This window comes from Eptesicus fuscus, chromosome 12 (genome assembly GCF_027574615.1).
Source record: "Eptesicus fuscus isolate TK198812 chromosome 12, DD_ASM_mEF_20220401, whole genome shotgun sequence".
Taxonomy (NCBI): domain Eukaryota; kingdom Metazoa; phylum Chordata; class Mammalia; order Chiroptera; family Vespertilionidae; genus Eptesicus; species Eptesicus fuscus.
The window spans coordinates 58,524,206-58,551,410 of record NC_072484.1 but is presented as its reverse complement, the minus strand read 5'-3'; the positions used below and the strand labels follow the sequence as shown (position 1 = coordinate 58,551,410).

At 41.5% G+C, this 27,205-nt stretch overlaps 1 protein-coding gene across 5 annotated transcripts in view; it reads left to right on the top strand.

Annotated features, from left to right (window-relative positions):
- Positions 1 to 25,741, top strand: part of EPB41L3 (erythrocyte membrane protein band 4.1 like 3) — a 98,641-nt gene extending 72,900 nt beyond the window's left edge. The window contains exons 13-22 of one of the 5 annotated variants that reach the window (XM_054723996.1): positions 1,584 to 2,147; positions 7,431 to 7,484; positions 10,628 to 10,819; positions 16,940 to 17,014; positions 20,416 to 20,799; positions 21,574 to 21,705; positions 22,752 to 22,850; positions 23,429 to 23,509; positions 23,784 to 23,900; positions 25,356 to 25,741. In XM_054723996.1, coding sequence (XP_054579971.1) covers positions 1,584 to 2,147; positions 7,431 to 7,484; positions 10,628 to 10,819; positions 16,940 to 17,014; positions 20,416 to 20,799; positions 21,574 to 21,705; positions 22,752 to 22,850; positions 23,429 to 23,509; positions 23,784 to 23,894 — 1,692 coding nt within the window. In that variant the 3' untranslated portion in view covers positions 23,895 to 23,900; positions 25,356 to 25,741. The remainder of the gene's footprint in view (positions 1 to 1,583; positions 2,148 to 7,430; positions 7,485 to 10,627; positions 10,820 to 16,939; positions 17,015 to 20,415; positions 20,800 to 21,573; positions 21,706 to 22,751; positions 22,851 to 23,428; positions 23,510 to 23,783; positions 23,901 to 25,355) is intronic. The other 4 variants (XM_054723992.1, XM_054723993.1, XM_054723994.1 and 1 more) reach the window with 4 other exon arrangements.
- Positions 25,742 to 27,205: the final 1,464 nt, after the last annotated feature.

Below are 27,205 nucleotides of genomic sequence, written 5' to 3'. Positions count from 1 at the left end.
ATATAGTACTAAAAATAGTTACTAAACAACTAGTCCCCTATTCCTTTGAGAGGAGGCCTGTTTTCCAGCTCTGAGTGCCTCAGGAGACTGGGTGGCCTTCTGCCACGGCAGGAACAATTGTCTGCATGCGGAAGTCCGCTTATAACTAATGCATCGTTCTCAGTTGAGTGAGATTTGTGCAGGGTCTTGTTTAAGACACAATGTTTAACGTCACATGTGAGTGTTAGGAAAAGACACACTTGTCTAATATTAAAAAGAGGCACTTCTAAATTCTAATGTATCCATGATATAATTTTATTTGTGCCTTTTCTTACTCTTTGTCTCTGTAGTTATCAAGTTAGGAATAGATAGCCACCACAAAACAGGTTGGGTAATGTCCATGCTATCAGGTCACTAGGCAAAACACACACACACACACACACACACACACACACACACACACAACAGCAGAAGTCTAATTGTCTTCAGGCTCCGTGTGACCTCGACTTGAACTCCTGGGCTGTGGCAGCTTCAGCGCTGTGCCCAGGTCCTTTTGGGGCCTTGCTTTCCTCTGCCTGTCCTTGCTCAGCAGCCCTGTGCCCCTGCAGAGAGGAGCCTGGTTGTGGTCCTCCGACTGCCAGGGCCAGAGGGAAGGGAGGGGCCTCCCTGTCCCGCAGAGCCTGAGCTCACTGGGGAGCACATTTGTGGCAATGTCTGCCTCTATCATTCTTGTAAGAGCTCAAACCAGGCGAGTTAAACCTACCACTTATCTACTAAGACACTCCACAAGGCTGGGAAATTGTATCTTTCTATTATTCATGGGCCACAAATAATACAAAGTAAATACTTGTAAGCCATAGTACCAGAAAACATGTTGTTTTTGCTTGTTAGCTTACTGAAACCACTTGGAGTTTAAGTTCCATTTACATCATAGATCGAGGAGCCAAAATAAGAATTTTCCAAGCAACCTCAATTCTTTGTGGAGAGTCAGATTTCCTAAAAGGCTAATTACTGAAATCCCTGATTGGAACTGCTTGTCACAGAGGAGTGGGGCCAGAAATTTTTTTTTATGTGGAAACCCACCTGTTTGGGATATAATTGACCAACCAAAGAAAGGTAATGCTAGAGATTTCTTTTGACATAAATCAAAATTTTGATCCATTTTTCTTTCTAATTCAACTGAACCACAGTAACAGATCTGTTAGCTGATGGTCAGGAGATGTTATTGAAAGTCTTGCTTTTAAGTTATCAGAGTTATATTTGCTTGCAAAAACCCTTAAACTTTCTAGAGTTGTTGATCTAAACAGAAATATTTGATCGTGTGAAACATGTCGACTTAGAGATTGCCCACAAATATCTTCGTTCTGACTTTTTTAAAAAGCCTGCCCTGGATTTGATGGGCGGATGGGAGAGCGGTAGCCATTGGTGGCAGTGTTGGCATGCAGCTTGAGTACTTTAAAATTCACGAACAAGCTAGTGCTGAAATTCTTGTTTTACATTTTTATATTGATACCCATAAGAAAATTAACTAATTGCAGTTTTCTTTTTGTCCTTTTGCACCTCTGTTTGCTGCTTTCTGTCTCTCTCTGTCTCTTCCACATCAGTCACCTGGGCTTGGCACTGACTCATGTTCCCTGTCCCCCCCATCAGCCCACTCACGCCCTGCATCTCCCACAGAGCTCCGTAGGAGGTGTAAGGAGAATGACCGCCCACCTCCGGGTGGCAGACCTTCGAAAGACACCGTGCCTGCGCACGGAGAGCCCTCCGTGGACTCTGACGGCCAAGGGAAGCCGTACCTAGCGGACCAAGATGTGGCTTTTAGCTACAAACAGCAAACTGGCAGAGGGGCCACCCTGTTCTCCTTCTCCTTGCAGCTCCCGGAGTCATTCCCTTCTCTTCTAGATGACGATGGGTACCTCTCTTTCCCCAACCTGTCCGAAACCAACCTCCTCCCCCAGAGCCTGCAGCATTACCTCCCGATTCGCTCACCCTCCCTCGTGCCCTGTTTCCTCTTCATCTTTTTCTTCCTGCTCTCAGCCTCCTTCTCAGTGCCATATGCCCTCACTCTCTCCTTCCCTCTGGCTCTGTGCCTCTGCTACCTGGAGCCCAAGGCGGCCTCCTTGACTGCCTCACTAGACAATGACCCGAGTGACAGTTCAGAGGAAGAGGTGTGTACCTCGGCATAGAACACACTTCCCTGTCGTGGTCGGGGCTTTGGTCCGAAACAGTGTTAGATGGCTGCTGCGATAGTGGTCCTACTTTCAGAGCCTCATTTACTGTCTGTGCCAATCTGTGGAGCGGTTTTTGTGTGTTGGGGGAAGCAATCCGGCCCCAGGGTTAGGCACAACACCATGTGGATGTAGCAGTCCGAGCCCTGCCCGGAATCATGCTGCTACCCACTGAGTTACACGGGTGGGGAAGGACTCAGCCAGAAGTCATTTCTAAATAACCCTGTGGCTGTGTAACCATCAGGGTTAAGTTAAAGGCTTTGTTCAGTTACCATTTAATAAAGTAAGTTACACACAAGATAAATACATAACTTTTGACTAAAAAAGTTTACGGAGTGTGACTAAAATGTACAGCCACCTCTCAAATAACGTTGCTTCATTCAACATCTTTTCGTTATAACATTGATGAGATGCCAAGGAATTTAACTCTTGTTTACATCCATTAAAATTGGTTTCATTATACATCACTTCGCTTCAAGTCACAGACCCTGTCAACAACGTGAGGGAGGACTTTCTGTACCCTGGTATCATGATACATAGTGGTGATACAGTCTAGTTCAGTGATTTTCAACCTTTTTCATCTTGTGGCACATATAAAATAATAAAATTCTGCAGCACACCAAAAATACATTTTTTGCCAATCTGACCATCTAAGGGAAAAGGGGTCAGTAGCCCTGACTAAATAGTCAGGTATTGCATGTTTTAAAAATTCTTGCAGCACACCGGTTGAAAAATCACTGGTCTAGATAAATGCTACTCAAGGTGAGGTGGGAGAGGACACCACCATAGGGGATGTGTCATCATCATCTGGGCAGCTTTACAAAACTGTAAATGCCTCTCATCCTGGGGATTCTGAAATGTCCCCTCTACTGTCTTCTGTAGTCATTGCTAGGCTGTCGTTGTTACTCACAGAGGTGAGCCACGTTCCATGGGTGTTTGGGGTCAGAAAGGAGTTTTGAGCTGTTTAAAATGTCCACATAGCATCAGTCATTGGCAGGGCCAGAAGTTTTCAAGCACAGTCAGGAAGAGACTCACTTGAGGCTTCTGTACATGGTAAAAATGGGCTGAAATTTCATCAGCACTAGCAATGCCAACATACACACTGGATGATTTCTTTAAAATCCAACGTGAGCCAAAAACCCCACACGCAGTCAGACAGTCTGGAAAGGCCAGGGACGTTGGATGGGCCTCTGTGGCTTCCAGCCAGGCAGTTGTTCAGTGGGGAAAGGACTTGAGCCTTCAGCCTCCATCCACGAAGCCATGCCGCCTGTTTCCTGTCCCTGATCCAAGCCATTGGGTGAGCTGACGTTGTAGCCAGCAGTCTTCCCTCGTAATTGCTCTCCTTTCCCCGTAGCTGTATGAACAGCCCAGCAGTTCCCCTTTCTACAGGCTTCACATAGAGAACAGGGAAAAGGAATAGAAGCTGCCAGCAGAGGCACCTGGCTGTCACCTGCCCTCCTGCCCACAGCTCCCTGGTTCCCGCCAGCTCTTCTGTTCCCACAAAAGAAGGGTTTTGTGGCAGGAGACAAGCCCAGGACTCCTAGCATTTAAAAAAATTACAAAGTCAAAGCCACATTACAATAAGAAAAGAAAGTCTTTTTAGTTTTTGCTCAGCTAGAAATCACGGGAGCTGCACCTGTGAGTATATAGTATCGCCAGGGTGTGTAAGTATCTATATTTAGTGGTATTATGACCATTTCTTTGCAGCAGAAGGGGAAAAAAATGGGAATGGTTTCACAGATGTTTGAAATAAAAGTTTAAGCTTTTCAATTTGATATTGCCTAAGAGCCCTTTTCAAGGATCCTGGGTCATATATGACTTAGGTTAGATATATGTAACTATTTCCATACTTGAAAAATTCTTTCAGAGAAAACTAGTTTAAATCTTAGGCTTTAATAGCACCCTTTCTCACAGTGGCCATATTATCAAATAATATAAGACTAGAACCTACAACAGTCAAGAAAATAATTTTATCTACAAAGACTATATAGCTTGCTTCCAACCTGGACATATATTTTTCCTTTAGCAATGGAGTTAGTCATCAGGCTAGCATAAAGCAAAAAGATTGCCATTTTATGCTTTCTGAATTCTAAATAACTGAACTTACGTGTAGCAAACCACACAGATCTTGTGCCTAATCCAGGGTATACATCTTGTTGTCATCAATGCATGAGAACTCATGTCAAACTTGGGCATGTCCGCATTACATCGACAAAACAAATCACAGCAGTACTCGTTGCAAGCTAGTGACCACGGGACTGGAGCTTCCCAGTACGTGACTCTCCTTGTTATTGAAAACCTCTCAGACCATGAACCAGCCCTGGCCGCTGCAGTCCCCCGAGCCCCCTTCTGCAGCCTCGGTCAGCCGTGGCAGCTCTCCTGACACTTCATATTTGGCCATCTGCTCAGTGTCGTCTCTTAATACCAAGTGTTCAGAGCTCTGCTCTCTAGTTCCAGCCGAGCTAGAGAACTCATATGTAGGTCATTCAGTTAAAAAAAAATAGCCATTTGTTTACATGGCCTGTTTCATTCTCCAGGCCTCAAGCACTTTGGCAGCTACGCTGGGTGACTTCATAGCATACAGTTCAGCTCTGTGACTTCCATTTTGCAAAATCACTAATGGCCATAATTCTTTTTAAATATTTCATCATCACTGCTTTCATTTTTCACCTGTTGTACTGGCTTAATTAGTTCCAGCCTTTCTCCAGAGTGAAATCCAATGTAGAAATGCCTAATCATTTCAAACATAAAGCTGTTGGCCAATAATATCTTTCTTTTGTGCTTTCAGAATGGCCAAATAAGAAGGGGCGGTATATCAAATTGTCTATCAAGAAACATAAGATGAATTTAGCTCACCATACCATAAAATGTAGTTACATATGAATTTCTGAGGAATTTTTTGATAATGCAAAAAGCAAAAAGATAAAAATCAAATCTGGAGGGAAAAATTGATCACTTGATTTTAACATTTTAAATTAATAGTAATAATTATATTAGCATCAATATGTTACAATTATTATAGGTTTTCTTAGTTCCATGTATGTCAGACATATAAAGCACTGAGTATCCATTTCTTGATCTGATTAGGGTTATTTTCACCATTTTTACTAGAAGGAAATTGGGATTAAAACATAAAATGTGCCCAATGTGTCGCAGATTTGACTAGCGAGGATTTTAGCTCATGTCAGTCTGACGTCAGGCCCCTCACACTTCACCACGACTATAACCTAAAGCCAAGATGCTTGCAAAGTCCCTGATATAAATTTTAAAGCCATAGGGAAATAACATGTGGGAGGAGAAATACTTTCAAGAACTTTAAAAATCTTTGACACAATTAGTTAGCCCACTGAGCACAAGTCATTCTTATTTGTTCTTGAAAGTTTTAAGGTTTTGAATTATTTCATACCCTGTCACTCTCGTCCTAATTCAGACTGACCTTTCCCTAGATTGTCAGTGGGTGAAGCATGGTAATATCTTAGCAATGATCACCCAAGAAAATTAACAGCCACCCCACCCCACATGTTGCCAAGTTGGTCAGGTCATGAAAAGGTATCAACACACTTTCTTTACCAACCTAATTGAAAATTATTTTCCACTTAAACATGGTAGCAAGTGGCCAGAATGGCGACCTCGGGTGTACCATTGCACAAATTCCAACTCCTTTTAGGAATATATAAAATGAAAGTTTGGGTTAGTGCCAGGAAATCAACCTAGCCGGAGTTATGTGAGCGTAAACAACTCTCCCACTTGTCCCTTCCTGACTCTCTTGGGAGTGTCTTAAGAGGCAGAGTCACAACCTTAGAGCTTTGATTTTTTATTTTTGTTTTCAAAATATTAATCACACATCTTTGCTCAAGGGAATTTAATAATGCTTAGCTGGTATTTATGGAAGAAAAGTCCGGTAATATTAGGGCATTTAGATGTTTCTGTTTCGATGGCTATACTACTCCCCACCAGAGAAACTAGTTTTTGTTTTAAATCATAAACCTCTGAAACAGATTAAAAACCAGTTATGAAATTTCTAGTGTAATTCTCCCCTAAAAACCTGGGCCCTGAAAATGCTGTGCTTTGTTTTATTTGTTTCCAAGTAGATATTTCTCTCTCTTATTTTTAACATTTGTTATTATTTTGTTGTTAATTCTCACCTGAGGATATTCTTTCCATTGATTTCTTTAGAGCAGGGGTGGGGACCGTCCAGCCCATGGGCTGCATAAGGGCCCACGGAATCATTTGGTGTGGCCCTGCCAAGGCAACTGCAGGCAGGACTTGAAGTTCAGTAAATCTAGGAGCTTTTTTCATAGCAACATAAATTTATATTAAGTGAATTATATTCAGCGGATGATGTTATAAATATCCAGATGACCCATGGCAGAAAAAAGGTTCCCCACCCTGCTTTAGAGTGAGTGGAAGGAAGGGAGGGAGGGGCAGAGAGAGAGAAACATGGATGTGAGAGAGACATCATCATCATCATCATTATTATTTGCTTCATTTGAATGGGAATTTTTGGAACAAGATGTTTCAGTACATATACCTCTTTATATTGGAGGGTGAGGCAAAATAAATACAAGATATAGGCTTAAAAATATCTAGTTAGCAAAGCTAATTGACAAGTTACATTTTTTCATATATAAAACATGTGCCTGTGAGTCACTGACATGTGCTTTTTATAATTACTAAGTAATGCAGATGGCCTGGTGGTCACAAATGGATGTAAATTATCAAAACGGTATAAATGAGGGGCTGAAAGTCCAGTGACTGTTATAGTAGCTTTTTATTTAAATTTCCATTTTAATTTACTTTTCAAATGTCTGAAATATTACTAGAATAAAAAAAAACTATATAAACATCGAATTTGCATTAAGTATTTTGCATTAAGTATTTTTAGGAGATCTTTCTTGGGTTTTAGTTGAAGCGGGGGGAAGAATGACAAATTGATTTTCCCAAGACATAAAACCAGACAGGTCAGCTTGGCTACTGTAGTGTCTGCGGTGCCCGCAGGCTGTGTGCCTCTGGTCTTCCTCTGAGTGGCTCTGCTGGTGAAACCTGGCTCTGGCCTTTCTTTTGCTTTTGCTTGACCCTGCATTCTCGTGGGAAGGTAGTGTGATTCAGATCACAGAGAAAGAGAGTGGACTGTTTGGCCTGTGCCATGCCCCATTTAACCAGACGGGTTTGTTTTCTATTCCTGCCTTCCTCCTGGAACCCGATCACTTCTGTGGTCAATAGACGGACAGTGAGCGCACGGACACCGCGGCCGATGGGGAAACCACTGCCACTGAGGTTGGTAAAATCACTGAGGGTGGTGGCTCTGCATTTAGGAACTTTGCATATTAGCTTTTAGAATGGAGAGGAATTCTAACCATAGCAATAGGAGTTAAATAGTCTATATGGCCTAGACTAGTGGTTCCAAACTCTGTAGAATCCCATTTCGTGTTTCTCATTCAGAGGGTCTGGGGCCCGGATGGAGAATTTGCATTTCTAAGGAGTCCCCGGAAGTTGTTGATTCTGTCCATTTTAGTTAGAACCACATTTTGAGAATCATTTGGCTACACTGATAATGCTTATTTTTCATATATTCCCCTATCCCAAATGAGAGGCTGTTTATGTGTCATAGCTATGATGAGTGGGGAGGAGCATCACAATTAATTTAATTAGCTTGTTGATGGATACAGATATATATTTAAATTCCAAATGGTCAAGTATACTTGTTAAAATAATAATACTTCCTTTAATTCGTTTTTGTAGACTGGATGTAGCACAGGTCACTCAAAATAAATGAATTGTCTAGGAAGAGAAATTTAACAAATAACTGTTCATACTTTATTGAAAAAAAATGTGGTCAGATGGAACAATGATAGAAGCAATACTATGCGATTATGTATCCTTTATTAAATTTTTAGGGTACATTAAATGTGTGTGTGTGTGTGTGTGTGTGTGTGTGTGTGACTTATGTTGTTTTTCAAATCTTCTCTACTAGTAACTAATTAAAATTTCTGTAAAACCAGTATGTATCTATAGTAATGGGAGTCAAGATGTTCATTTCCTAAAGTGCTAGCAGAATTTATTTTTTACTTTGCAATAATTTTTACTTTAGTTTGTCTTTTTACAGCATTCAATATTATAATACCTACTTGGGTATTTAGGAAGAACTAAATATTGTTAAGTGGTATCTATAAATCATTTTATTGAAAATATCTTCAGAAAAACATTTCCAAGTGGAGTTTTTTTTTAAGTATCTTCCTTCGGAAATGCCACGGTTCAATTCAAAGCTTGGAAATCAAAATTTTTTAAAGTTAAAAATAATATTGTAAAAGTATTTTTCATATCCTTTTAAGCAATCATGTAAATTTATTAAAAGTTAATAATTTTTCTCTGGCAGAATATAACCAAGTACATGTTATTTTATAAGAATTAGTAGTTACATATAGCTGCACATTAATATATTTAATAAATTTCACTATAATCTTAAGTGCTACAAGTGAACAATATTTTAATAATACTTTAAGTTTATATAAGCAGTTAACATTTCATTGTATAACATCTGAAGCACAAAAATCTGTACATGTAACAGGTAGCTTGTGAGGCTTAAAAATAAGTGAAGAGCTGTGAACCTACCACATACTTAAGAATTAGCACATCACTCACACTGTTAGAGTTACCTGTGCACTCTCTAACACTTTGTAAACACTTTTCCTTCTCTTTCAGGAACCAGCATAAAAGTAGTGCAGGGTGGGGCATGCTGTGTAGGCAGTCTTGATCCCTTTGGCAGATAAGGAAACCTGGACCCAGATAGACTACTTGCTTATGGCCGCTTGCTCAGGCATTGATTTCTCGCGTAGTTTTACTCAGGGCTCCTCTGTAGCACAGGCCCTGGGTGACTGTGGCTTGGCCTACTTACCTAGTTTTTCGTACTCAGATACCAGTCCAAGGATTAGACACATCTTTGGAATGAGGAGGGCTGAGGGAGGAAGGATAACAGTTGCATTTAGATAAAATTTTTTGTATTTTTTACTATAAAAACTCAAAAATTGTGTCTTTAAAGGTAATTGTTGATTTTAAAGGTAATTGTTGATGGTAGTTGATTTTTATAAAAGTTTTCTTATTTACCCAATATCTTTCTTCTTCCCTCCCAAATTGGTTTTTTAAGTACATGAGTTCAAGAAGTTTTTAAATGTGAGAACCTCTGTGTTAAATTTTTTGAGCCTCAGTTCTCTGGCCTACAAATTGGGGATAATAATAGCTAACCTCTTAGAATTATTATGAGGATTCATACACTGCAAGGCGCTCTCATTATTGGGAAATCATAGCCATTGTTATGAATTTTAATTTTAATGGGGCTCCCCACACTTCCTGAACTATTTCTAATGTCCATTAAGGACAGCCTGCTGAGCCCTTGCTGTCACCTCCCAAGCATAGGTGTGCACTCATTACACTTAGAAGTCTGCAGGTTAAAGTGACAAAAACCCACTGAGCAAGGGATCTTTTACTCCTCTTTTCTTTTTAAGCTTTGTCATTTGTGTGTGGGAATGTTGTGGTTTGCAAAGAAGAAATAGCATTCGTAAGCAAGAGCAAACTAGTGCCTCCTTTTAGTAAGTTTATATAGACTGTGGTTCTTCAGCCTCCGAGTCACTTGCATGGTAAGACTTTGTTTCCCGCTCTTTCCTGATGCTGGCAGTCGGACCAGGAGGAAGATGCAGAGCTCAAGGCACAGGTAGAAAATGAAAAATAAAACAATAGCAAAACCCAGTGTGTGTAAGCCATTGTCCATCGGTGGTGCTCCAGTCTTCCAGCATGCTCCGTAGCCGGTTGCCATGTAGTTGATGCAGCGTGGAGGGTGACATTTGTTCCAGTGACTACCATGTCCCTTACCTTGCCCTTTCTTCTCCACTTTTTTCAGAATAGTCTGATTAAGCGAATAAAGGGTGAAAATGTGTATGTCAAACATAGTAATCTTATGTTAGAGGTTGGTATGAGCATACACCAGTGCATGTTCGTGTGTGTTGATTTCTTCCCGTGGTATGCCTGTGGGCCCATACCATGATGCATGCACTGTGTGCTCTCACCTGTGAATACGTGGGGATGACTTCTCACCCTTCTCTGATTTCCTTCCTCTCTCTTTTCCTGTGTGTGTATTTATTTTAATTCTCTCTGGTTACATGTGAATTATATGCTTTCAAGTTTACCATTTTAAACTCTTTAATTTTATGCTTGTGTGAACTAGATTATTTTTTCCTCTCTTTTCCTTGGCAATATCACATTTTCACCAGAGTGTTTGTGGTAGTGTCATGAGCTGTGATCAAAACTTTTGTTTTGACTACTAATGAAATTGACATTACTTTTTTTTTAAAAAAAAAGAGAGAGAGAGGAAAAAGGAAAATAAATGTAAAATGTTGACTGTTGGATTCTTTATGTTCTGAATATAGGAGCTAGATAAAACTCAAGATGACCTGATGAAACATCAGACCAATATTAGCGAGCTGAAAAGAACCTTTTTAGAAACCTCCACAGACACTGCCATCATGAATGAATGGGAAAAGAGGCTTTCTACCTCCCCAGTGCGACTAGCCGCCAGGCAGGAGGACGCACCCATGATAGAACCACTTGTACCTGAAGAGGTCGGTATTCAGGCTGTTGGTTGCAATTGTCTTCTGTTCACTAGACTCACTTCTCTACAGGGTCTGCACCTGGGGAAAGGGTTTGGCAAGCTTCTGAGTAGAGAATCTCACCACTGGTCTGTGTGTAATCCGAGCTGCCATATTCAGTGCTCCAAAGAAAAGCTGAAAAAATAAAATGATGAGGTGGCTAAGGAGCGAGTCGGTCACATCAGATGGTGCTTAACAGTAAAAAGGAGCCACAGGGAATTATAATGCATGGCCACGTATTCCGTTAAACCTCGATTTCACAGCTGGGAGAAAATTAGGTACTGTCAAAGAACTGACACTCTTTCTGAATATGCTGCTTCTGCTGCATTAAGAAAGGCCCTGAAAACTCATGAATGCTTCTCATTAATTGCAAGATATGGCCTATGGAGGTTGTCTAATGTTGGACTAAATGGTGACCTGAAGTTGATAGAATTTCAGGACATACTTTATTCTGGGAATACTGTACCAGCCTTTTACAGGTATGAGCAGTATTTTATTTTTATTTATAACTGATTTTTATATGTATGGCTGCTATTTTAATGGATTCATAACCAGTTTTTATTTTATTTTTAATAAGGAAAGTAAGGCCAGAATCTGTTTTTAAGTGAGACCTTTCCCTATAGGAAAGCTCTGTATAAATTACAGCCAGAGTGCAGGGAGGATCCAGCTGGTGCGAGTGACTTGGTGCTCCCATTGTGGGACCCGCGATTAGCTAATCTGTCGACTACTAGACATCATCTTGCTTTATGTGTCTTTCAGAAGAAGTGGTTTTTTAAAACTGCATCTTTCTCGCATTGTATTGATTAATTTCTTATCAAGACTCCATTGTGAGATATTTGTCCATGAAGCTGAAACAGAACAGAAGAAAATTAAAACTTAGGGCTTTATGGGAGAAAATTTCTTTAACAGTAGTCAATGCTTAGGTCTTTGCAGTGAAAAAAAAAAAAAAGAATGTAATTACACTCATTTTGGTCATTTTTAAAACTTCCTTTAAGAGCTATTTATCAAAAGTGACCACAATCACTATACTATCTGCATGACAATTCCAAATCCAGCTAAACACTGATGAGGCATATCTCTATTTGAATTACTTTGAAAAGGGCCCTTTTATGCAGAATAAATGGAAAGTACTATTACCAAAGTATTCCTTTACCATTAAACACCAATTTCCATCAGATTACTTGAGTTTCAAGAGACGAAATGTCTCATTCCAATTGATTTAAATGTTGTAGACCCTGCATTAGTAAGAAGATCGCTTGTTAATTATGATTGCATAAAATGTCATTGTAATTGGTCAGATTTGACTTACTGTATATCTACTACCTCTGTTGGGAATGAGGAAGATCATTTTGGCTCTGAGGATGGCAGACACTGCATTAAGTTACAAAAACAAAAGATAAGTAGCCACCAAAACTGAAACCAAAAAGCCCATGCCTCTTTACAGGCTGTTAGTAAGGGACATGGTAGGTGGTAGCCACTTTGAATGAAGCTTAGGTGGACGCGTAGAGAAGTTAAAGGTTGGTGCTAATAAACAAGGGACTTTACAGAGCTAGGCCATCAGACTAGTAAAAAATGTGTTTCACTTACTAAACCTTCTTACTCTTAGAGAATGACATTGATGAACCAAAAATCATTAACTTGAAAAGGTGATACTTTGAACATAGTGAACTTTCCCTGTGTTAGCACAGACAAGCTGCAGTGAGCCCAAGAAAGGATTTCTTTTTTATGATTAAAGGATGGAAACATGGCCTCTGCAGAGGAGTGAAGCAGTTTGGTTATTTAGACTGGAGAAGACGATGGGCTGGGCTGCTTTTAGGGTCTCCTAAGCTGTTAAGCAGGGGCTCTAACCCAGGGTCCAGCACCACCACAAAAAGAACATGATAGAAAGACTTGGCTGGACCTGAAAAAGGACTTAAAAACAAGGCTGATTAACTCTGGTTATCAAAGAGCATCCCTAAGGAGTCCCAGAGGAAGAGCGGTCCTTTCAGGGTGGGTCAGAGCTCTGCGTATTTCCCTTGACCTTGGGGCTGGGCAGAGTAGCCTAGGGGCTCCCTTCTAATGCTGTCCAGGCCCCTTTATGGCATCCATGTTTATATTCCATTTGAAGGCCATAAGAACAATCCAGAAAGTTTGTATGCTCTAAATTCTTAACAGTTTCTAAATTAGGGCCCTGGCTTTTGTTATGGTTTGTGAAAAGCGCAAAAGATAACTTTTCTCCTCTCAGCGAGCTCCATGCAAAGCATATTCATTTACAGACACATGCCCAAAAGATTGTCATTTTAGAAGGGAGGTATTTTTCTAAGTAAATTACTAGTTTTATGTCATCCTATTATTTCATGTATCCCTTTTTATTTTTTAAATATATATATTTTTTATTATTATTGATTTCAGAGAGGAAGGAAGAGGGAGGGAGAGAGAGATAGAAACATCAATGATGAGAGAATCATTGATCGGCTGCCTCCTGCACGCCTCCTACTGGGGATCGAGCCCACAACCCAGGCATGTGTCCTTGACAGGAATCGAACCCAGGACCCTTAGATCTGCAGGCCGACACTATATCTGCTGAGCCAAACCGGCTAGGACTCATGAGTCCCTTTTTAAATCTAAGTAAACAGTAATTGACCAGTTTAGAAAGAAGTCCTAAAATGAAATAACTTAATTTAATTTTAAACAATGGCCAAATACTGTTTGTGTGAGAGGTTGAAGAAACTGATTCAATGACCCCCAAGCTTAGTTGGATTTTTTTTGTAATCTTGGTAATAAAATGTTGTGGAAAGAATCTGATTAGGGCTGGTTTTTAATGTGACCATCTTTTTTCTTTATCTATTGTGTGTTTGACTCCTACTTTTTTTTTTTTTTTTTTTTTTTGAGGACGTTTTCATTGATTTTTTTTTAAGAGAGGAAGGAAAAAAGAGAGAGAGAAACATGGATCAGTTGCCTCCCATACGTGCCCTGACCAGGTATGTGCCCTGACCGGGAATTGAACTCACAACCTTTTTGGTGTATGGGACGACACTCCAACAACTGAGCTACCTTGCCAGAGCAGTAAATATATTTCTATAAGATGCTACCAATTTATGATTAGAAGAAAATTCAGAGTTAGAAATACAAGTAATGAGCTAGTAATGGTGATGATACTCTAAGCATATTACATATGTTTACCATAAAATGAGAATTTTATTGCCAGTGGTTTCAAGTTTAAAATATTTGCGTTATTAGCAAGGATATGCCCCAAAACAGCAGATAGTATCAGTCCTCATAAAGTTTGGGAACACAGACAGGGTTCATGGAACATAGGAAGGGTAGATGTGTGGTATGTGAAGAATTCCAGGTATGTCTTCTGTTCACACATATTTTCCATGACAGTCTTCTATGGTGCACCTTGGCCTCATCCACATTAGAGACATGTTCCCTTATGGTTACTTGAATATTAAAAGTTTCCAAATTCCACCCAATATGCAGTCCCCATTAGCACTTACACAGTGCCAATATTCTCTTCTTTAACATGGCTGTGTTTACAGGTATGTGAGCTTAGTACAGTGAATCCTCCTCATTCACAGACTCCATATTTGTACATTTGCTTCCTCACCAAAATTTATTGTAACCCCAATGTCAGTATTAACAGTGGTTCCATGGTCATTGGCAGACAGGCTGAGTGGTGAAAACCTTGAGTGGCTCAATGTATACGTTCCCAGCTAAGGCTGAAAGGCAGGGTTCTGCTTTCTTGGTTCAGCTCTCACACTGTAAACAAGTGTCCTTTACATGGCCTGTTTAGTGCCACATTATTGCTTCTTTGTGTTTTTGCTGGTGATTTTGCTGTTTAAAATGGCCCCCAGGCATAGGACTGAAGTGCTGTCTACATTCAGCAGTGTGCTTTATGGAAAGCTACATGTGTTAGATGAGCCTCATTTAGGAATAAGAGTGTTGTTGACTCTGAGTTCCATGTTGATGTGGATCAACAATATATGTTAAATATAAGGGTCTTTAAACAGAAATACATATAAAACAGGTTATGTATTGATAATGACTAGAGGCTCACAGGAGCCTAATCCTGTATGTCCCCAATGGGGCAGTGTTTCAGCATTCACCAGTTCATTGTTCATAGCGATTTTATAGAACGTAACTACCATGAATAATTGGAATCGATTCTATTTGTGCATTTGTCTGCTTTCTGGTCCAGCTCTCCTTTTGCTATTCAGGTCTTAGATGGACCTCAAATTGGACAAAAACCCATTCACCAGGGATCATCTATTTATGATTAAGAAGAATTATCTCCATCTTCTGAATCCAACTTCTTTGATTTTTCCATCCAGGCCTTGGTACATATTATAAGTATCTATGGGAAATTTTTAAATACTGATGTGCACCCCACACATCAACTATTATTTAAAAGCTGGCCACATAGTTCTAATGCACAGCTCAGTTTGAAAACCCGTGGCCCAGGCAGAAGTGAGGGTCACAGCTCTGTAGAAACCCTTGATTCCCCCAAGAGCGAGTGCACCTCTGAATTTTGCATGTCACCATCGGGCCTTGTTTCCCAGTCATGTTTTGGAGATGAACTTTTAGGTCACTGAACAAAATGGATACATCTAATTCTGTTCTAAACCGTTATACTAGTAAGTGTCCTCATTATCAACTTTTCTTTGTCAGTACCTCTTCTCTGTTAGCTGAACTAACTGGATTGGGGTTGGCCTTATATAGGGCTTAATTTTAATATCTATCCCCTTTTGTTACCCTTTTCTGCAACTGGACATACCCAGTTCTGAGTGCAGACAGTGTGGACATTTTCAGTTATAAACACAGACCTTTTGGAAATGAATTGATGTCAGATAACAGGATATGCTGACTACCACTGTTTTCCTGCTGATTTTGTTTTTTTAAGCTTTCATTTTAGGAAAAAATATTTAGTTCAGTGATTATAATTAGAGGCCTAGCAGTGATATTCTGAAAAGTACCTATAATTTTGACCTTTCTCTCCCGTTTCTTATTCCTGTTTGAAAAAGAGGCTATGATTGAAAGTAAACCAAACAAAAATCCACATTTAATGATTGCACATGGTACGTTTTGTCTCTTCCAATACCTTTCTCCAAAGTGGGGCAGGACAGGGATTTTATTTTTCCTTCAAAAATGTCTTACTTGTTCCTCACTAAATAGCTCTCCTAAAATTATATTGTTTACAACAATAGAACTTATTTTAAAAGCTCCATTCTTCTAGAAACTTTGAGCTTTGTTATTTTTAAATTCGCCTTCCTTTCTGTCACTGTTGTATGGAGTTGCATGCTGTGCACAGATAGGGTCAGTAGTCAATGAATAGCCACTTAAATTATTCCTATTTAATACTAGAGAAAGGAATAACAAGAAGATAAAAGGAAAAAACTAGTTCTAGCATGACTTATTTACTTGAACGTTTCTTAATTTGGTATGATAAAGATAAGCATGATTTGAAATACTTAATTGTTCACCAAAATATTTTCAAATTGACTCTTTAGAAGTCTTCACCATGTTATGAAAGTTCAAATAAAGCTACTACCTTGAGTATATTTTATGTTTATTTGTGGAACAATAGACAAGTTGATCTAGATATAACCGGGTTTATTCACATCAGTAGCTAATGCAGGGACCCATGTGTGTTTCTTGACTCTTTATGTAACAGCACTTACATGGGAATACAATCAAGTATTAGAAATAGGAGCGCGGCTTTACTCTCACCTTAATGTTTTTAAGTCTTAACATTTCCTTTTAATACCCACTCACTGACAGTGTGCCAATGACTGGCATAGAGACACTGTTCGAGGCTGGGCACTCTTTTTATTGCTCTTGCATGTTCTGTGTTTGTAGAAATAAGAGTGTTTGAGTCATACAAACACGAGAATTTCGGAAAAATCATCTCTTACTTTTTGGAAATAACTATTCAACCTTGAGACGGTTTCAGACCATTTTTCAAATTAATAAACAGTAATTTGCTTTTTCAGAGAAAAAAAATAAAAGAATGACTGTTATATGTATAGCACAATAAAAGAACTCTCTCCTAACTTGCCTTTTTGGGAACTGTCTGCTTCCTCTTCTCCAACCCAACCCCCTTTATTCAAACAGACCAAAGAAGAAAGAGAGATTTCTGAAAAGGTTATATTTTTGCGGCAGGGAAGCTCTTCATTCCTTGAGTCTCAGGTAAAAAACAAGCATAAAAGAATTTTCCCAAAGGGTATTGCTCTTCAGACTGCAGTGTTATTAAAATGTCTTTAGTTTTTGTTTTCTTTCTTAAAATTTACCTTGCTGAAAACTAAGGTAGGTATATATCATTTTTGCTTCGCTTCTGGGGAGGGGAAAAGGAATTTTCTCACTCTTGTACTAGTAGTTACCAGTTAGCCATCATTTCTTTATGGCTTTTGGTCCTAGGTGGTCATGTCTGTGTGTGGGCATTTCTAATTATTGGAACTCTTCACTATTTGTTTTACCCTTAGTGTGATACTAATCTGGATGGCTTTGAATGGCTTTGAAAGTTCTGAATTTCTATTGGTTTTCCCACTAGCCGAGTGTGGTAAAGAGAATGCGGGAAGGAGACTCTGCGGTTACCTCTCAGCAAATCATTTTCCAGAAAACTGTCCCATCGACCCTAGAGGTTATTTTTCACTTCATTTCATTTAATCCAGCGCCAACAAGTTGATGAATCTGCACTTCTTTTTCCTCCTAAGGCACACGTATTTCTAGATTCAAGTTTGCAGGCAGTGATAAATATGCAAGTAGAAAACATTCCAATTTAAAATGTAAACCAAGGTGCTTATCTGTTCCTTGATTTCTCTAATGTTTCTCTGGAACATTTTAGGCTAGTCAACCGCCTGGTCCCATCCCGTGAGGCTTCCCAAATGCAAACATCTCTTAACTTTCATTTCTTCTGCCTGACTGGCATTGATAGCAGGAAAGTGGCAAAGGGAACACTGAGACGATGAACATCGGTTGTAAATAAGGTTGGAACACTGTACAGGCGACTGTGGCCGGTTTATAAGAGGCTCCAACTAGGTCCCAACAGTGGGAGATAGTTCCTTCTAATGCCTTGAACAGAGGCACATGCAACAGTTACTGGATAATGAGTCGTATAATGGGTTTGACCTTCTAAATAAGGAAGTATAACTTACAGACATGCAAGTATATTCCCAGAAACTTGTGGAATGCTGGCAAGTTCGTTTTGAGAACAACAGATACGAATACACTGCTAGGTTTCATGTGGGAAACTGGCCTCTTGTGTCAACACAAGTAAAGCTAAACAACCTGTACAACCACTTCAAGATTGTATTATTTAATGTTAAAACATAGAATAATATAGATGTTTAACATACGATCAGGTCTATTCCTTGCAAAGTTCACCACCAAAGTATGTTTCTACTTAAGGAAATGTGACATTGCAGCTCCACATGCAGACTGTATTCTGAATTGAAGGGTAGAGCTTACACACTTCCGATGAGGAGGAGATGGCAGCAGTAATTATTAGATGGCACCAGCCTTGTGCAGTCACATGAGCGTGGCTCTTGTCCTGATTTTCTTAAAGGATTCTTGTTTTAGAAATGAGGTGCCATCCAGCGTTTCTAATTTAGCTTTTATATTTCAAACATAGGGCACAGAGGATTGGGTTTTTGTAGACAAAATACCCACTGAGGTAGTTGGTGGTGACTCGAGAAAGATGGTGACCTACAAGGTGGTGACCATGAGCAGTAGAACGGGTGACATCCCCGCCGACATGCTACGCTCGAGTACCCTTGAGATGCAGAGCTTCGACGACTTGGCCCAAGAGATGCAAATGCGAGAAGAAAGCGCCCAGAAGACATACGCTCTAGGGAAGTCCTATGACACCGTGTCCGGGAAGATCGTGACGATGACGGAGAAAGCGAAGGAGGGGGAGAAGGGGGTGCCGCCCTCGGGTCTCGAAGTGTTTCAGAAGATGGAGCCAAGGAAGGTCATCCCCGCCATGACCGAGTACGAGGTCCTGGAAGCCATCGCTGATGAGAAGTCCAAGCGAGCCCCCGAGGGCCACCCGCCGAAGCGGAGGCAGTCCGAGTCCCTGGCTCCCATCCAGGAAGCCGAGTCCCGGCGGCAGAGCCCCGAGGAGGACCCGGCTCTGCACGGGGGCCTGGACGGCGGCGTGCGGTGGAGCCACGCTGGGCACGCCCCCGAGGGGGAGGCCTTGAAAGTGGGGCTCTTTGGCCCCCGAAGGAAGAGCCTGTCCGAGTGGCGGTACTCCCAGGAGCCGGCCGGCAGCGTCACCACTGCTCACTACCTTACCGAGTCGGCTGCCTCCCGAGTCGTGGTAACCAGTGCCCGATGCCAGCATGACCTTCCTGAGGCCGTGCCCGCCCGCCCTGAACCTTCCCGTGTATCTTGCTCGTTTGGCTTTACGTTCAGGGCAGCCAACCCAAGCTTTTTACTTTTGTTCGTGGTTCAGTCGATCCCGCGGTCCAGCGAGCAATTAAAACACGTTTTCGTTTCATTTCCAGCGCCCCGTTCCCGAGATGCGATAGTGCTGCTGTGGCTTGCAATGAAGGGGGGAAAAATGATCCGCTTAAACCAGCGCCTCCCTGACCCTAATAACTCTCTCTGCTTTACCCAGCAAGAGCTCGAGGTCACCTCGATTGGCTGTTTTAGTTCCCCCTCTTTTCCGTTCCCAAAGTCTCTGGTAGAGTTCCTGCCTCCCGCCTCCGCCTCCAGTGTTGTCTGACCAGCTGTGAATGCGCTGGGTGCCTGCGTAGGCACTTGTCTCTGTGCTTGACTCTCCATTTCTTTGTTCACTCAGACTAAGCAGTCTTCTGGTGAAAAGCTCATGGATGGCTCTGAAATCTTCAGTTTATTAGAGTCTGCGAGGAAACCGACAGAATTCATAGGAGGGGTTACCTCCTCTTCTCAGAGCTGGGTTCAGGTGGCCTTTTGCTTCCATCCTTGGCTTCTGACTCTGCCTGTTTGCCTTGCTTGCTTGTTTTATGCCTGTTTGGGTGTGTGTGTGCGTGTGTGTGTGCGTGTGTGTGTGGCATCCAAGTGGGCTTTGCCTCAAACACCTCAAAGGTGCCCTCAGTTCTTTTGCATCGTGCCTGCATGGCGTGCCTGTCATATGCATTTATTTCCATTACAAGAACATACTTCAGATACTCAAAAGGCAATGGTGATGAGAAGTTTTAATGGCATTCAATTTTTTAAACCATTTTATGTCACCTATTAGGTCTAAGAAAGCAACCCAAACCAATGTGAATGTGCTACAAAGCTTTTTTATTTTGTTTGGTTTTTTGGTGGTGGTGGTGGTGGTGGTGGTGGTGGTGGTTTATTCTTTAAATTGTGTTTTGCACTGCGTTTTGTTTATTTTGCGGATATCCCAAAGTAGCAGCACAGATTCTAATGTGTATGACATGGCAGAGGGCAGGCATCAAAGATTCTGGTGGGAGGGATGAAGCTAATTTATATTTCCTGAAGTGTTTATGGTTATAAGCACTTCACACTGGCTTTAGGCATCCTGGTGAGTGGCGTCGTTTGTGTGTTTTTTGACCTTTGGTTTGTGGAAAGTCACACTGACACAGTCTTTCCCCATACAGAAAACAGAAACCAAGGCGGAGTCCAGCGAAACAGAGACCGAAACAGCCCAGCCTCCCCAGCCACTTAGCACGGAGAAGGTTGTTCAGGAAACGGTGGTGGTGGAGGAAAGACGTGTGATGAATGTGCATGCAAGTGGGGATGCTTCTTACGCGGCTGGAGATGACGCGGATGCTGCAGCACAGGCAGCATCTGCTGGTGCTTCTAGCGTTAAAGGGAAGGAGGGCTCTGCTCTGACGGAGGGGGCTAAAGAGGAGAAAGGGGAGGTGGCCGATAAAGCTGTCCTGGAACAGGAAGAAATGGCCACTGCTTCCCGTGAGCCAGAGGAGGAGCAGAGTGTAACAATCCACGTTTCTGAAACTTTGGAACAAAAACCTCATTTTGAGGTAACTAGTAGTTCATTTACTTTTAGCACTAAAGTAAACTGATTTGAGTCCTTGAAATTTAGTTAAGCATAAAGATGGAGCTAAGTTTAATTTTCTACCTTTTTCAAGTGCATTTTGTTTCTCCTCTTATTTCTGTCGTGCATGGCAATTATGAGTCTCATGCAAACATATATAATGATTCTTAATAATATATAGTTCCAGGAAGTGGTTTCTGCTCTCACTGCAATTATTATAATTGGCAATAAACCTGGGAAGTGCATGTCCAGCCAGGATATTAGAAAATTTGATAAATTGATTTCTGACCAGTTGTAATCCTGAAGGACCACAAACCATGCTTGCCCAGGTGCCAAATACCAGAACTTGATTCTTTATCCTGTTTCCTTGTAATTCTTAAAGTATTGGGAGCAGGGGAGTTATGTCTTATTACTTGTTCCTTTCTAAGAAGTTCATATGTTTTAAAAGGCTAATTTATGATTTTTTTTTATTAAGATTAGTTGATGAGATCAAGGAAGGGGGACCAAAAATAGTTTATGTCCTTCCAAATGTTTTCCTTTACCTGGAACATTCCACATAAAGATGCCGTGGAATTCTGGGAGACTGTTGGACATGTGTCTGTGGTGTGCCTCACTTCCCAACTTCCCTAACCTCATGGAATATGAAAACATGTATTTCACACTAACCTGTGCTTGTATACATCCACCGAGCTGGGAGGGAGAAAACCAAAACTGTGTTTGTACAAACTAATAGCCACTCGCCTGTTTCCCGTTGGTGCAGTCATCCACTGTGAGGACAGAAACCGTCAGTTTTGGCAGTGTGTCACCAGGAGGAGCAATGTTCGAAATGTCTACCAAGGAACTGCCCGTCGTTCACACAGAAACCAAAACCATAACATACGAATCCTCAGAGGTAAGAGCCTGTGAAGACCAGAGCCCTGGCGCTCTGTTCTATCCCTTTCATGGCTGAGTGTGTTTATATAGTATAACTGCATGATTTTCAATTTGTGAGACTCAGAGGACCCAGCAGCCAGACCGTCTCTGTCAAGAGTGATGCAGTAATTGTTGTTTTAGTACTGATTGTGGGGTAGCAGGCACCTTAAACAAGTCTTCCTACATCTCAAAAGGTAGAAAAAGGCCCAGACATCTATTTCCATAGCCATCGATAAGGAAAATATTAACCCAAGCAGCCACTGCTCTCATTTATGAAGTCCCAGCTTTATTAATGACTAGAGGCCCGATGCACGAAGCTTCGTGCAAGAATGGGCCTTCCTTCCCCTGCCTGCCGGCACCGCCTTTGCTCCAGCCCGGAGCCACCTTTCAGCCTTCCCACGCTGCCCAGAGGCCCGGAGCGGCTGGGGCAGTGAGGAAAGCCTGCATTGTCGCCATGGCAACGACTCAAGCATCCCGCCCCCAGGCCACTCAGCCCCTGTATATGCAAATTAACCCATCATCTTTGTTGGGTTAATTTGCATACTCCTGATTGGCTGATGGGCATCGTTAAGGTACGGTCAATTTGCATCTTTCTCTTTTACTAGTGTAGATGGTTAACTCTGGCCACATCTGAGTCCGTCTTTACCCATAGTGGCAGCTGCCAGATGCTGATTGAGGTGCACAGTGATATGGGAGACAACTAGGTCATTATAATGGTCTAAACCAGTGATGGCGAACCTATGACACGCGTGTCAGCACTGACACGCGTAGCCATTTCTGATGACACACGGCCACTGAGGCGGCTGCATGCCGAGGATGAAACATTTGCTGCTCCTAAGGATGAAACATTTGCGAAATAACGTTTTTTCCTCAAAGTGACACACTACCCGAGTTATGCTCAGTTTTTTGGCGAAGTTTGACACACCAAGCTCAAAAGGTTGCCCATCACTGCTCTAAACTAACCGCAAACATCTGGAGAGGTAATGTAAACATTTGAGTGTGATATCTTATTCTTTGCTTGCTTAGGTTGATCCTAGTGCTGATTTGGAGCCCGGCGTGCTAATGAGTGCACAGACGATCACATCTGAAACCACCTGTTCCACGACCACCACCCACATCACCAAAGTAAGACCTTCCCTCGGAACGTTTTCCTAGGTTTGGCCGCATCTGCAGATAGTTATGTGACTTTCGGTATGCCAGGATAGCTGCATTGGAGCTTTTTCAACTACTATATTTATGGTATATTTGTCCTCCTGAGCTAGTTCTGTTCAGGAATATACAGTCTGATAACCTTTGCTTACCTGACACTAATGCTTGGCACATGATAGGTGCTCCAGAAACACTGGCCAGCCAAATCCATAGGGTTCCATTCCATCCTTGTTTCTGAAATTAAGAATTTAAAATAACTGCCATAGAATTCTGTTTCAATTCTTAACGAATGATATTGTAATAACTATGCATGGTGTCACATGGGTACTAGACATACCGGGGTCATAACTTCATAAACTATATAAATGTCTAATCACTATGTTGTACACCTGAAACTGACATAGCATCCTGTGTCAACTGTAATTGAAAAATTAGGGGGGAAAAAAAGAATGATGTTACTTAAAACTGGGTCAGCATCTTCTGCCATTTCCTCCATTGAACAATGATTGTTCCTCCAAGTGGGAAAATTCATAACACTTGTCTCTTCCTTCCAGACTGTGAAAGGAGGCATTTCAGAGACAAGAATTGAGAAGCGAATAGTCATCACGGGCGATGCGGACATCGACCATGACCAGGTAGTGTGTGTGAGATGGTCAATACCCTGTCAGAAGGGCAGAAAAACACTTGTTGGCCCTGTTCTTCCCAGTGCTGTTCTTCCAGTCCAGCATGTAAACTAAATAATTTTCTGAATTAACTTTCCAATATACAATGTCCGATTCCTTTTGCAATCATTGTATCTCATTTGTAAATTGTGTATATAGATCTAGCTCATGAGTCTCCACCTTGCTACTGATCATGCATGTTCCACCTCCTTTTTGTCTTTGCCCTTCTGTGATTTCCTGGGGATAGGCGCTGGCTCAGGCAATTAAAGAGGCCAAAGAGCAGCACCCTGACATGTCAGTGACCAAAGTAGTGGTCCATAAAGAGACAGAGATCACACCGGAAGACGGAGAGGATTGACCCCAGGTAAGAGGTGGCACTGATTCACTTGGCTTGGCCTCGGCTGGCATGTGGCATGAGGCACTTTCCCCTCATCCTTCACCTGACTCCGCCCTTTCCCTTTCCTTTTTTCTCTCACTGGCATTTGCAGGGCTGGCTGGTTACCAAAAGGGTGGAGAATTGCTTGGCAGGTGCTTGCTTGTTTCAGATTTGGAGGTTCCATCCAGAGGACTTTGCAGACACTGCCAGCTAGAGGATAAAGGAAAAGCAGAGTCCTTGCTTGCGAGATCTTGCTAGCGTTTGCTTTTAGTCCTTGTCCTATACTCGTTTCATTAGCCAATCTGCAAGGCCAAATTTGATTTTACTTGCCATGTGACCTGCTCAGAACTAAGGTAGTTTTGTTCTGAAAGGTGCAATATGTGTGTTCCAGATACTAGGGAAATAAAATATACTCCTTATTCCTTTTGATGGCAACATTATCCCATTGTAAGCTTTTTCTTCAACTGTGTTTGGTGATAGCCTGAGTATGCTTTTGTTTGCTTTGGGTTTTGGTTTTTGTTTTTGTGTTTTTTTTCATTGGAAACCTGAGCACTGACTTTCATTTTGGATGCCTTATATTTCCTGTATTCTTTGGGTTGATTTCCCCCCTGGTGTAGCATTGCGTCTCAGGAGGAGGAAAATTCAGTCCTGTGGTCCTGCTTTCCTCCAGGAAGCGCATGCCTTTCCAGCTGCTGTTGGGCCGGCATCGCAAGCAGACAGCATCCTGTGTGTGTGCGCAGACTTGTCATGCATACTAACCTGCCGTGCAAGCATTTGTGGGGCTCTCAGCACCCTAGGGGGCTTTGAATGCTGAATGCAACTGATGAGCTACTTGCACACTTGGCTATGTGATAAAAGTCTCTTAAATGTTTTACACGTGTAAATGAAAGAAGTTGGTTCTCTGACTTTGGTTTAAGAAACAGATTGACAAGAGGCCTCTCTTAAAGAAAAACATAAAAACCACTCAGATTCAAGTTATTAAGTAACTTGAAAGATAGTAATTTGGAAGATAGAAAACAAAAAAAGATTCTCCACAGAGCTTCAGCCACTTGGGTGATGCTGTAGTTATTCAAGACAAAGCTTATCAGTGACTTACACTGGTATTTTACAGCATCTTGTCAAAAAGAGCATTGAATAGCCGGCTGGTGTGGCTCAGTGGTTGAACATCAACCCAGGAACCAAGAGATCACCTGTTCAATTCATGATCAGGGCACATGCCCGTGTTGCGGACTCAATCCCCAGTGTGGGGCATGCAGGAGGCAGCCAATCAATGATGTTTCTCTCTCATGAATATTTCTATCTGTCTTTCTTCCTCTCTCTCTAAAGATCAATAAAAAATATTTTTTTTAAAAAAGAGCGTTGAATAACCTGCAAGATACTTTTCTTCTGACCTTGATCTCGGGTGTTTTCAAATGCATAACTGACCAACTCTCTTTTCTACAGGAATAACTTAGCCTGCACAGGAATCCAGTCATGCAAACCATTAGGAAAACCAGAGCCTATATGGAGTTCTTTCTTCTCACCCCACTGACTTGTATCTGCCCGTGGAAACTTTCAATCCAGAAGAACAAACCTTGACCGTTAATTAAAGACACTGGCAGAGAAATCTTCCCATAATAAAGCAATCCGAATCAGCAGCACTAAACTGATATTGCATGAAGCAACGATAAAATTACAAAAGAGCAGCATTTTTAATTTTCACAAAGTGTCTAAGTTTTCAGCTATACCTGCACGTTCATAACCAACAATATAAACCGTGATCTCATGTAACACATAACCAATCCATGCCTTTTATAGTTTATTATCATTAAAGTCTAAACAAAATTGCAGTTTCTTAGGTGACAGATCTTTTGTTTACAGATAAATGAAGATTACCCTAAAATGCTAGAAGCTGTCTAGGTCCGTTGTGTCAGGTTTATCCCAGATTAGATGTGCCAATAACCGAGTCCACTCAGTCAACACTTGAATCTTGTACTTGTTTCACCTGGTTTTATTACTCTTAACCCATAAACAGTGATGACTCTCTGATCCTCTGGAAATATTTAATGCTTCCAGTCCTGCTTTGTGTAATTTAATTCATTATAAGGTAGTACTGATTTTAGCATATTAATGTGATTTCTTCCTTGTCGTCCACTTTGGTCTGCGTTCAATCTTGAAAGATTTCCAGAGTTCCCTATCAGATCTTAAATATGTAAATTGTCATTATTTGGGGGGAAAATATGTATTTTTGTTAGTTCACAATATTCTGAAATTTCACTGTTGGGGTGTTTTGTTTTGTTTTTTCCTATCTTCATTTCTTCTTTCTTATATTTTTAAATTGATTTTCATTCTTTTATTTAAAAAACTGTTTTATTTCCAAATCTGGTCCATATTTACAACCTAGTTCAGAGCCAAGCCTTAAACTGTACAGAATTTCCACTGTAATTAAGCTATTTACTGTTTAGTTATAAATAGACTTCAAAAAGATATATTCTCCATTACACTGTCTACTGCATCACTCAGCCCATGGTGAATGTATGTTTCTGCATAGCGAAATAAAAACGGTAAATGCATTCTCTGTGTACTAATTTCAGTATTGTATTTGGTTAGCCCAGACAACATCAGAGGCCTTATTCATCTGCATTGTAGAGCTAGCCTGTCTTTGTATGATAAAAAGTGTACATATAATGACATAGTGTGTGGACTATTTCAGGTATTGGAGATGGGGAACAAATTCTATAATAATAATAAAAGCATAATATGCAAATCAACTGAACAGCAGAACGACCTTCCGAACAACCACGCTATGACACACACTGGTGCCAGGCCAGCCAAGGCGGGTGCAATGCGATTGGTAGGGGGCCCAGCCATCGCTCCATGATCACCCTGCAGAGGGAGGCCCAGGCCACTGACTGTGGGCTGCGGTGGGTGGGCGGGGCCTCCCTCTGTGGGGCTTGATCTATCACCCCCAAAGAGGGGGGCCCAGGCTACCTGTCTGGCAGCGTTACAGCGGGTAGCCTGGGCCTCCCTCTGCGGGGGCAATGCCCAGCCTGGTGGTCAGGGCCTACCTTTTGGGGTGATGGATCATGGGGCTCCTGGACTGTAAGAGGTCACAGGCCAGGCTGAGGGACCCCTCCCCCCCACTACATGTACGAATATCGTGCACCAGGCCTCTAGTACATATATAAATGGTTGCCTACGAAGGCCTTTTTAAAAAGTACAGAATCTCAATTTCAAACTTTTGACTTTTTTATAAGAAAAGAAGCTCTGTTACATAACCAGGTTTCTGACTGCCTTTAACCTACCGGAGAGCC